Source organism: Hemicordylus capensis, chromosome 5, assembly GCF_027244095.1.
Source record: "Hemicordylus capensis ecotype Gifberg chromosome 5, rHemCap1.1.pri, whole genome shotgun sequence".
Classification (NCBI taxonomy): Eukaryota; Metazoa; Chordata; class Lepidosauria; order Squamata; family Cordylidae; genus Hemicordylus; species Hemicordylus capensis.
The window spans coordinates 63,105,810-63,118,442 of record NC_069661.1 but is presented as its reverse complement, the minus strand read 5'-3'; the positions used below and the strand labels follow the sequence as shown (position 1 = coordinate 63,118,442).

At 42.7% G+C, this 12,633-nt stretch overlaps 1 protein-coding gene across 1 annotated transcript in view; it reads left to right on the top strand.

Moving 5' to 3' along the window:
- The window catches only part of IQCM (IQ motif containing M), a 255,448-nt gene that overhangs the window by 93,799 nt on the left and 149,016 nt on the right, over positions 1-12,633 (top strand). Inside the window, exon 4 of the mRNA XM_053256944.1 lies at positions 2,898-3,188. Within this exon, the coding sequence (XP_053112919.1) occupies positions 2,898-3,188 (291 nt within the window). The remainder of the gene's footprint in view (positions 1-2,897; positions 3,189-12,633) is intronic.

The window sequence follows — 12,633 nt, the reverse complement described above, 5'->3', positions numbered from 1 at the left end:
CCAAAGGAATTGAACAAGCCAAACCTGATCTATCTTCTTTCAAGGAATTTGTATCATATAAGAGAGATGTGCATTTGGAATTTACTAGAGCAACAATCTAAATATATCCAATATCTGATGTTTGGATAAATACTGATGTGTGGAAATGCACATGCATAGCTTTCAAGCTTTTTGGAGACATACAAGAAAACGGGACACATAATGATTGCTTTTAATAAAAACTGGATGAGATTAAAGTATATATGAGTAGATTCTTAGAACTGGAAAGTGTTTGATGATCGTTACAGTGTGGTAGGGATTATTTAACTGGAAAAGCAGAAATATGGAAATAGGTGTCGCTTCTGTGCCACATGCTAGCAAAAAAGGAGTTGTACTGGTGTCAAATGACTTGCAGGTTGGAGTATATTTGAACTGTACAACTGTCTTTTATTATTTTATTGATTTTTTTCATTCATATACCACTTTTCCACACATGAATTTTCAAAGTGGTTCACATGAAACAATTAAAACATCATGAGAATGCAAAGACTAAAACCATACAAGACCAGATAAGAAATAGCAGCAGTAGCCAGTTATTTAAGAGGCCCTGACAGAGAAAACCCTGCTCCAAACTGATGGCAATCTAGTACCAAAAAGATGGGACTTAGAGCAGAACTTCATTGACGTCACTGCTGCTAGACTGTGGAAGAAGGAAGATGTACAGCTAGGCTCCAGCCTCTTTGTGATGTCAGCCAATGTGATGTTGCCATAGAAAATCAGCCAAAGTAATTTTGTGGGGTTTGTCCCACCCCCTCCCCTCCCTTAACCCCTCCTCCCCCCAGTACTTCAAAAGGTATACAAAGGTATACTGAAACAAATGAGACTAGTATATAAGCATGGACTGCTTTGCAACTTGATATTAGAAGAGCAACGATGCAATTGAATCACCTGAAGGGGGAAGAAGGGTGAATGAAGGTGAAGTTGAAATATTGGAGGTTGTATCCCAGCTTTTGTATTTCTTTCATTTTGTCCTCCCCATCAAATCCCATGTTTATAGAATGAGCTGGTGTGCTACAACTGGTGTCCTCATTTGCTCTCAGGTAACTGGCAGTCAGCCAGCTGCCCCCCACCTGTGTTGTTCTCCTGCCAACCTGCTATTTCTGTTTAGCTCTTTGCTTCTGATACTCTCCCCCCACCCCCAGCAGACCTTTCTCAGTGTTAGGGTATGCAGAACTGATTTGAACTGAACCCCATCCAATTCAAACTGGCCTGGTTCAAGCTCAAACCAAGTTCAAGCCGAAGTGGTCCCATTATGGAAAGAACTGGTTCAGCCTGGTTCAGGGAATCTGATAAGGGGAATCTGATAAGGATTGCCCTTTACAAGAATTGGAGATCCCTAGCAATTGAAATGGGGTTGAAAAGGGTGGGGAGCAGGTCATCACATTATGTGAGGCCACTTGGTGGCGGCTCCTTGGTGGCGGCAGGCTGGTAGTGTCTCCCCTAGGACCTGCGGGCCTCCCTTCATCCATCCGGACCAGTGGGCCTGCATGGATGGGGGAGTGCTGGTGGGGCCTTGGGGATCTCCAGCTGGCCTGCTGTCACCACCAAGGAGCCACCAACGCACGTCTGCACATAAGGTGACCTCCTGCTCGCCCCCATCCACCCTTATCAACCCAATTTCAGGGGTCAGGGATCCCTGAATCTTGTAAAGGGGAATCCTTACCAGATTCCTCTTTACAAGCACCCTGAACCGGGTCAAACTGGGCCGAACCAGTTCAACCCAGTCCAAGCTCATGAACTGAACCGCTGGCAGGTTATAACGAATCAGTCCACAGACTAGCAGTTCGGCTTGAATTCAGTTCAAATTTGAACCAATCCACCTGGAGCGAGTCCGTGCACACCCCTCTTCAGAGGGTTAAGGTAAGAAAGGACCTGTGACAATTCTTCACTGCCGCTTCAGGGTTGGAAAAGACAACTGTCCCATGTATCCCCCCCACAAAAAAAATTATTCCTTCTTTCCTTTGTGCAGTGATGATATAGGGAGGGAAGAAAGGAGTAGATTCCCTTGTACTTACTGAAATTACTGTGGGAGCAGAGGAGAGAATGTATATAGGAGAAAAGAGAATCTTGAATGAGTATATTATACTTGTTATTGAATTATTCACTCCCATAACCTTCAAGCCTAGTTGTTGCTGCCTATGGCAAAAGAACTGGACATTGAGAAAACATGGTTCTGCCAAATGGTACTTTGCTCCTGAGATTTTATCCCAGATGAAGCTAGGACTGACTCTTAGGCTAATAGCAGTCATAGGAAAATAAGAAGCTGCCTTATACTGAGTCAGACCATTTGTCCATCTAGCTCAGTATTGTCTACACAGACTGGCAGTGCAGGTAGGAGTCTCCCTCAGCCCTATCTTGGAGATGCCAGGGAGGGAACTTGGAACCTTCTGTATGCAAGCATGCATATTCTCTTCCCAAAGCGGCCCCATCCCCTAAGGGGAATATCTTACAATGCTGACATGTAGCCTCCCATTGATATGCAAGCCAAGGTGGACCCTGCTTAGCAAAGGGAACAATTCATACTTGCTACCACAAGAACAGCTCTTGTCATTACTGCATCTTTTCCCTGATCCCCTAACTTTGGGTAGAAGGTAAAGAGAGAATTTGCATCTGAACAGTAGAATATGGGCAGTCCCATAACCAAGTTTTAAAATGCCAACCATAATGTCATTCTGATTTTAAAATATGTGTTATTTCTTAATGGGGCTGCAATGTAACATAATCCCTTCGAGTATGACTTTTGGGGGCAATATTCAAGGAGTAATTGAAAGACTACAATATAGCTAGATAATAGCAGAGTAGCAGAGATGATTTCAATTCAAGCTGTTAGTGATGGTTATATTTGTTTGCTTTGTCAGCAGAAAATACAGGTGCTCATCATTCTCTCATGGAAATCCCTAGGGAGCCAAGAAGAGTATGTACTAGTGCTCCACCTATTTTAGGAACTGATGTGGATATTAAACACAAAGAATCTACTCAGGCAGCAAAAGCACTCAACACGTCTGTCAGTATCTCTTCAAAAGAAACATTGGACAAATTACCCTTGAGACCATGCTCAGATACATTCCTGTTTACAATGACAGTAAAAACATGCCCCGAGAAGATGAGTTCTAATGGATCAAAATCACAGTGGTGTGGTAAGAAAAAAGGTGAGATAAATATTTGTATGTGCACATATATAAAGTGGTATTAGGAAAGATAAAATACAGTTTTTGACCTAGTTTTCTGATGCTATTTCCAACCAATGTTAAACAGTTCAATTGGGGTGAATTCAAATGGCTTCATGAAAGTCAGTGGCACTGTCCTAATTAATAACAGCTGCCCATAAGCTTGAAAAGAAGCCATCACACTACTTCAGCCAATTTAACAATCTTTTTTGTGCATACATAATGCTAGGCCTGTGCAAATTACGGATAGGATCCAAATCTGATCTGATCGGAAACCACACTTCAGTCTTTCTATCTATCTATCTATCTATCTATCTATCTATCTATCTATCTATCTATCTATCTATCTATTCATTCATTACATTTATAAACCACCCCATCCATAGGCTCTGGGTGGTGTACAACAACTTTTTTGGCTCCTTTGGACCCTTCAGAATTTTGATCTCAGATTTGGTATCAGATTTCCTTTATCAAATTATCTGATAATTTTCAGAAAAATCCCTGTAGAAGTCTGTGGCAAAAGTTTTTTTTTTTTTAAATGCCAATAAACAAACAAAGAAACAAACAAACAAATCAATCAATTACAGTTGTGTCACACCTGAGAATACAGGAGAATGTATGTCACATCCAAGAATCTACCACTCTATTTTTTTAATTTTAACATAAATAATCTGCTAAATAAAGAAACAAATGCATGGGCAGGCAGGCAGATGGAAGGCAGAAGATGGATATTTCCCCCCAGCCATGATTGGGGAGGAAACTGCAGACTCCATCTTGTATTTCCGCTGCCATTTCTGAATGCCAAACTCCAAAAAGCAGAAATTTTCCCCCAAATGCTTCCAAAATCCCTGAAACAGTTTCAGATAGTTCTGGTCCAAAATAGACTTCCTTATTTCAGACCAGAATGATCTCAGATATCCTCCAAAATGACTAATATTTCAGAAATTCCTCCATTTAGAAATTCCGGATCTGAAATTGCACAGGCCTATATTGATCTTTCTGATCTTCCCAGGAGCTCAGAGTGACTTTCATGTGGTTCCCTGATAGTCTCCCATTCAGTCAGAGCACAAGGGCAAAAATGGTTTAGTTTCAGCAACAGCATTGCATCATCCTGCTCTTCAGACCATTTAGACAATTTGACTTTGTTTCACTGTCTTAATGTTATAATTCTTCAGAGCTTATTTATGACATACAGCCCAATTTAAAATCTTTATTTATTTATTGTTAAATGTATATGCCTCTTTTCATTAAAAATAATCCCAAAGTAGTTCACAAAATATTTAAAAAACCCAGTACAGATCTATTAAACAAACAAAAACAACCCAGTACAAATATTGTTTGAATATTTAAAACCTATTAAACATTGCAATAACCTATTGAATATTTAAAATCTATTAAAAATTGGGAAACATATACCCCAAAGAAGAGAAAAACATAGCACACAAAAGCAGCAGCAACAAAAGAGGAGAACAGCATTATTATATAAAACCTTGAGAAAAAGCCACATTTTTCCTGCCTTCTAAAAGCTGCAATGGAGGCTGAGAACTGGATGCCTATTGGAGAGCATTTGAACGCCTCTTTACTCAGAAGTCCCTGCTGCCTTTTCTTTCTTTCTTTTTTCTTTTTGCATTAGTTGCAAAATATTATGATTAATTAATGCCTAAAGAACTGAAATATATCTAAGACAGGTAGCTTGTCAGATTCATCCATTAATGGCAAGTCTAATATCTGTTGCCATGTTTTTAAAAAATAGCATCTGAAATTTGTTTCTTGCATCATGTTTTCCTTTGGAATTAGCCTAGAATAATTCCAAGGAATTAATAAATGTGCATCCAGAAAGTAGCATCCTAGATTATTATGTAAACAGGAAAACATTGCAATTTTTGTCTCTTTTCTTTTCAGTTAGCAATTCATTTCTCAGTGAAGACCTTTTCAAATTTCAATCAATCTTTCACTTATATGCTAAAGCAGTAAAGACTTTAGATTTGGGGGATTGAAGAAAAAGCTTGAAATAGTTTGAAAATGTCTGCACACTGAGGGCCTAGAGAGAGCTCGCTAGAATAAATTCTTGCTGAAAGTTCACAATAGGACATAGAGAGTAAGCAAGAGAAATCTTTGTTTTGCTCTTCTGTCACTGTGATTTTCACTGTAAACCATCACACCTGAAACAGTGAGTCAGGGGAGAAAGGAATGTTCTGAAGTGGACACCGAAACGGTTTGGAGATATCTGGGAAGGAAAAGTCAACTGTTCAAGTTTTCTTTAGTAAGTCCTCTGAGAGAGAGAAGGAGAGGGATAAGGAGAGGGAGAGGGAAAGAGATGTGCCTGGTCACATGTACACTATGACCATGGTTATAGCTGGCTGAGGTTGTAACTGCAGTATGCCTGAATGCGCAAAATAATGGTTATGGGCCAAAAGCTAACACAATTTCCCCCTGCCATACTCCTATTGGGACCTTTGGTTTTCTCTAAGCTTTGCCACCAACTGTGGTTTTGCCGCCAACGCATTATGCCCGACTGCAGACTCAGTTGTAACCGCGGTTTCACTCCCATTTCCAAACCCCAGTCATAGAGGCAGCAGTGCAGACCTGCCCCAGGGACTTGGGTGCTCCATGCTTTCGGCACTTCTCACTGGCAGCCACTCAGAAAAAAGGCCACGCCTCTCCTGTCAGCCATGCTGCTATGGAATTGCCAGGGTACAGAGACGCCACCATGCCTGTCAAGCCGCACAGCCTGTCAAATTGCACATCCACTCAGGGGCACGCCCATTCTAACTCCGTCCCTTGCTCCCTCCATCCAGCAAGCTGCAGGGCAAGGGCATAGGATGGCAGGATGGGCACTCCGTGCTTTGCTGCACAAGAAGGGAGAAACAGTCGTGTATGTCCACAAGCACAAACACTCCAAGTGGCAGCACAAGCAGGGCACCCCATCACGGTGCTGGGAGGCAGGGACGTGGCTGGTGGGGGGAGCCAAAAGGCAGACCCAAGCAGAGAGGCTGGAGCAGCCAAATTATATTTTTCACACAAAAACGGTGGGGAAGGGGGGGGGCCTTCCCTGGATGGGAATATATTGCTCCCTAAGTTTTCTTCGTGATAAGAACCATCTGTGAGGACTAATTTCAAATTTACATGATGGTACTTGCATACTACATGATGGTACTCATGTTATAAGCTGGAAAGTGCCCTATTATCCCACAGACCGCTTCCTCACAAGAGTGGCGGACTAAGGGGAATGAGGGAAGATGCTGTCTGCCAAAAAGCTGCATGGACACACACTTGGGCAAGTGCTGTCCTGCTCTCGGTGACTGCTGCCAAGCCACTGTCAAAAACCCTGCACCATGCCAGACAGACGGTCCACCGATGTGGAGATTTACACCCCTGCACATGCCCCGAGAGGCGATGGGTGCTCCGAGTAGAGCTGTGTTGCTGTGTGTTGGGAAACTGTGGGTGAGGGTGTCCTGAGACTGCTTTCCTGCTCCCGGAAACAATGGCTGAGGTACATTGGAAACCAGACCCTGCCTGGCCATTGTAAGATTTTAACATCAGAATTCCCTTCTTCCAATTGGAAAAGAGCATTCAGAAGGTCTAGATTCTTTTACTTTATCTTTGGGTGATTTCTGCTCTTTTGGGATCCAAGAAGACGCAGTCAAGAAGTAACAACCAAGAACATTTATTCTCACCAAATTTCTTGACAATCTTAGAAGTCAGCAACAAAATGCACTTGTCTGTGCGTCTTCTTGGATCCCAAAAGGGCAGAAATCAGCCAAAGATAAAGTGAAAGAATCTCGACCTTCTGAATGCTCTTTTCCAATTGGAAGAAGAGAATTCTGATAAATTAAAATCTTACACCATTTTCACCTATGCACAGGTGCACCATTGCAAGCAACCCCTGCAGGTGACCTAGCTGCCCCGGGGTCGAGGGAGAAGATATGCTTTCTTCCATGATTCCCCATGCCCGCTTATCTACATACAGTGCACAGACGGTCTGGACCCAGGACCTGTAAAACTTTAGTGAATGTACTGTCCCATTGACTGACCCCACAGCCATGCATGCAGCCAGGCTATGACACAGGTGGGGTGTGGGGATGTCCTCTGGGGTGTGTGCAAGATTTCAGAGGGATTTGGGGAGAGGGAAGTAGTGGGGTCCCCCCATTTTTTTTAACAAAGAGAGTTGGGGAGCCCACTAGAGTGGGGCCCTCTTGGATTCCCTGGTGGTTAAGTGGGCAGGTCAAGTCATGAGTTCGCCAGTCCATGGATGGGGATAGCGCCTTAGTGGGCTCAGGCATATCCCCAATAGACTGGCCCTCTCATGAGAGTGTGAGCCCACTGGGCTGCAAGCTGCTTGCAGTGGCTTTGTGATGGGTCTGGCTGGGGTGCTCTGCCAGAGTCTCCCCTCGCAACATCTTCCCTGGTCATGGTGGGACAGACCCCCACAGCTTCCTTTGCCCTCCCCCATCTGAATATCCCATTCTTGTGAATGTGGGTTTCCCCCTTCCCTCCCAAACTGAAAGTGGGATTCCACCCCCCCGGGCCCCCAACCCCCCTGGGAGTTTGAGTTTGCATGGTGCTTTCAGGATGCAGGGCCACTTGGTTTGTGGCGGTGCCATGGCTGGCTTTCAGTGCCCTTCCCCTGCCTAGGGTGGGCGGAGTACTCAAAAAATGCACGATCACACTCAGCACACCCCCTGGAAATAGCAGCCAATTGTGGCTGAGCTGCTGATGCAATGATGCTTTGCCTACAGTCTGGCCACAGAGATGACTGGGCTTGGGCTTGGAGGCCGAGCGGCATGGAGGGGCTTCCCTCCAATTCCAGTTAGGCCAGCCACGGCTTGCTGTATGTCTGCGGTGTGAATTGAAGTTAGGAATTGTTACACCAGTCACGATTAATTGCAGTTATAGTGTACGTCTGAATCCAGAGAAATGGGATGGGGTGGGGGGTGGGAATAGCTTTGTACTTTTTAGCTTGCTTTTTGAATACTCTAACATCTCCCCCCCCCCGTCTTTTTGCTATTGCTATTGCTACTGCCTTTTGAAACTGAAAACCTCAAATGATGTACCTTGATATCATGTCAGTGTTTGAGTTTGGATTTTTGATAGCTGGCAAATAAAGAGACATTAGAGGAGAAATAAATCCCATCTTCTTTTTTTACTTGTCTAGGTATTAGCCTAGCCTAATACCATAGCCATTCATTTTGCTGGGAGAGAAGCAGTCTAAACTGAGAAAAAGTTCTTGGCAGGTATTTAGCACATATATCATGAGAACTGCACACATAATTGCTCTAACGCCTTCTTTCTGTCTTTTAGTGTGTATGGATTTCTGTCTCGGTAATTTTGGGGAGAGAAAAAGACAACAGGATATGTGGGGCAGGAACAACAGGATATGTGGGGAGGGACATGTAGTCCTAATAGCCTGGCGTTGTGCTAAAGGACTGAGCTATTAAGGCTGCATGAGTGACAGCTTTCTCTTTCCCCCTCCTAAAGAATAAAAGAAAGTCATGCTGATTTCCAAGGGAGGGCTCTCCATTTGTTCCATAAAAGCACCTTTATAATATTACCTAGTGACAATTTAGAAACATCATAGTCATTACACCATTGCTTTTTACTAGGGCAATACATGGGCTGAATTATCAGCCCAATACCAGTCCTGGCCATTCTTGCATTGTGCTACCGATACAGAGGGTGGTCAGGATCACATTGAGCTGATAATTATTATCAGCCCAATGTATTGGTATGGTGGCAGTGGTGGGGGAGAAGGTAGCATTTTGAAATGCTGCTACCACAGCTGCTGGAATGCTGTTACTTTCTTTGCAGAAGCCAGCTCTTCACTTAATGTAAGCCCCACCCTCCGATCCTTTTTCTTCAGAATGATTTCTGGAGGAAAATGCTCAAATACGACTTAAATCACCTCAGCCCTGATTATTGGGTTCTATGCAATGCACAGCCCTATTATTTACATGATTAAGAATCAGAGAAATAAGAGTTCATCCTTAGGTGACGATGCCTATTTAAACCTTTTGCATCCTAATCTCAGGTAAACCATTTCAGAAAGATAAATACATATATTTGTGCAAACTCATCCTAAGATTTCTGTTGGTAGTGAATTCAAAATTGTGGGTCATTTCAACATAACAACTGACTGCTATTCTTCAAAGACTCAAGTACAAATTGCACTGTGGTATATAACATCAAAATGCCAGAATGAGAGAGACCACAAATTACTGCATGGAGAAATGACAGTATTTTCAGGAGAAGTCACATAACGGGCACCACCACCACACACACACACACACACACACACTTTTTTGTTCAGGCTTTCACTACAGAAAAAAGTAAAATGCATGCTGGGGCTTGGTACAGTTAAAAATGACCCAGAAAACTGTTCTCTCTTCATGATGTATGAAAAAGATATTAGAGCTTTAGGTCAAAGGGAGAAGTTTTTATCTTCTTGCTGTATGTGTGAGAAATGCAATTGATGTCTACCTTGGCAAACCTTATAGTCACAGGTGTGGAAAGAGAAAAATCTATATGACAAAATGAAAAAGACTGAACCGTGAATAGCTGAGAAAGGGTATGTGTGTTTGTACAGGAAACTGTTCATAGAGTATGCATAATGCTTGCAACTCAAATATAGTATTGAGAAGAAAAGTTGACATAATAGTTCTAGCAAAAGGCTTTCCGTTCTTTCTGCTCTCCATGCTGTCTTTACATTTCAAAGAATATAGCCTTTTAATTTATTAATCTAAAAAGTAGAGCTCTCTCTGAAGTATGTGCCATTGCTGATGACACCAACAGATAGCTATACCTTTATTGAATCTGTATGCATGTTTTAAACAGCTGGTTAAAAGAGAGATTGTGAAATGACTTTAGGCCTTTTCTCATTTATATAAAATGACAACTTTACAAATTGAATATTAATTCATAACACATTTTAAATATAGTAACAAAATTGAGATAGGCATGATATATCCTGTTTCTATGGAAGGAACTGAAATTACATATCTGCAATGCATATCTGCAATGCATATTCCACCTTTAATGGTTTTAAAACAAGGCTGGTTATGTGGGATAAATGAAATCTGAAAACTTGACCTCAATGTCACTGATGTCTGTAGAAGTAATAAACTGAAGAGGTATGAAGGAACTGCCTTATTTAAATGAACTGAAAAACCCTCCTTTTTAGTTACAGAGAAGGATTAAGGTCATAGAGTAGGGATGTGCAGAATCTTTTGATGTAAAAATATTTTGACTCGAAATGGACCATTTCAAGTGTTTCAAGTTCAAAACAAAACACCTTCTAAATAAAGGACCTGTTTTGAGCTCTGAATAAAACAACCCAATTTTGAACAAAATGTTTCGACATTTTGAGTGCCATTTTAGAGGCTTGCTCTTTTCCTCATGCTGATTGGTTTTCTGGCACTGGCTTTTTATTGACTTGCAATCTCCCTGCATCTTGGTTGGCTTGTTATCATACAAATCAAATCTTGTCATGGGGAACTGTGCCCCCATTGGCTGTGAGGAGGGGAGGGGGAACACAAAAGGAGGGAATTTAAAAATGTATTCAAAGAGACTGGGAGGCAGAGAGAACCCTTATGCCTCTCTTGAAAAGGATTTACCAAGAGAGGAGGGGGGAAGGTTTGGTTTGGTGGTTTTCCTTTCTCATCACTGAGTCTAATATGCTGTGCTATTGCTGCTATAAATATCTGGTTTTGCTGGATCTCAGATTGATAAAGGCAGAACCTGGGTGCCTGCCTTCCTTTAGTTGTGCTTTGTTTTGTGAGATAGTGGTGTGATGAGAAATGGACAGTGGCAGCGCTCTCTCTCTCTGTTTAATATTTATTGGTGATTACTGTGATGAGCTCCATGTCTAGCCTTGAGACTAACTTGTTCTTCACTCACTGCTCTGGTCTGCTCGGCAATCTGCATTACAAGGTGTACTCAGTCAAAATGTGGCTGAAGTTGCTCTAGTTGAGCTTATGGCTATGTTTGTTGCTAAGGGTGCTGCTGTGTCAAGGAATTTTTAATTTTTTAAAAATATGTGTTTAAAATCACACTCGCTTGCCCATTTCTTTTGTGGGTTTGGTGGTAGGCATCATGCCCCATCACACAACCCACTTTCGAGTCCCTAAGAGCTACCCAGGGAGAACAATGGGGTCTTTGAGCTTTTTCCATTGTTCCCAATGGCTGGAACACTAAAAATGTTTCAAGTTGTTTTACTGAAACATCTGGTTCGGCCATTTTGTTTTTACAAAATGTTTCAGCCATTTTGCGTTTCATTTCAAATTTGAAACAAAACACAAAATCCATTTTGTGCACATCCTTATCATATAGTATGTGGAAGCAGGGAAATTATAAGTTTGTACAGGTTTTACTAATGACTTAGAATCAGGTGCAGATATTTGGAGGCCCTGTGCATGGGAATTTGAGGATTCATTTATGCATTCATACAACACAGAGGCGTTATATTGTGGGACAAATTTATCGGTCCCTCTCTCTTTTTCCTAGAATAGACTTTGCCGGCATTTGAGGCTTTTGATTCAAGCTGGCTATAAGCCAGATTTGTCAACGGGATAGTGGTAGTTCCTATCAAGGGTTTATAAAGTGGTTGCCTTTGCAGTAGACAGGAGGGAAGGAAGGGTGAATGTCTTTCCTTAAATTCAATGGATAAGGAATAAAGACTGCAAAGACTTGGGAAGTTTACATCTTCTTCTCCAAGAAATAAACCCTTCTTCCTTCTATGATCCCCAGGCGGCAGGTGGAAGGACAATTCTTCAGCGGGTGGACTAGGCATCCGCTCCCCGCCCTTGATTTCATTCAGCTTGGGTACGTCCCGTCAAGTTAGGATGCCCTCCCCATTCCTCGGAAAAAGAAACATTGGTAGACTTACCGTGAATTGTTCTTTTTCGAGGTATGGGGAGGGCATCCGGCCCTCCCGCGGATGCTGGGAAAGGAATGATATTCCTTGGGTGGCGGGGCAACTCCCAGGGTTCAAGATTGTGCTATCCCTGTTCTTTCTCTTCCTTTGGAGGTCTCTGGATTTTCCCTGGTTGACCCTTCTTCTTTTCTTGTTCATTCTGTTTCTCTGGTGGTTGAAAGCCAGAGTTTTTTCTCCATTATGGGGCTACAGGTTTTTCGCTCACAGTCCCGGAACTGGGTTGGGTGTGGCTGGAGCAGCATAGTATATACAGATCTGAAATCTGATTGGCCCTGTCTTGAAGCATGAGAAGGCTGACAACCCAGGTCCCAGACACTGCATAGGTGGGTGCCAACATAGCCTCTAAGAGGAGGCCCTCCAACATCTGGGCTTTGGCTGAGATTGACTCAAGGCCACTTCACTCAATTGTCTACAGAGTCCTCACTTCAGTATAGGGGGACTGAATATTACGTGTGCACACGCTCTGGCCAATTCTGGTCTGAGGAGCCACCAGGGCAG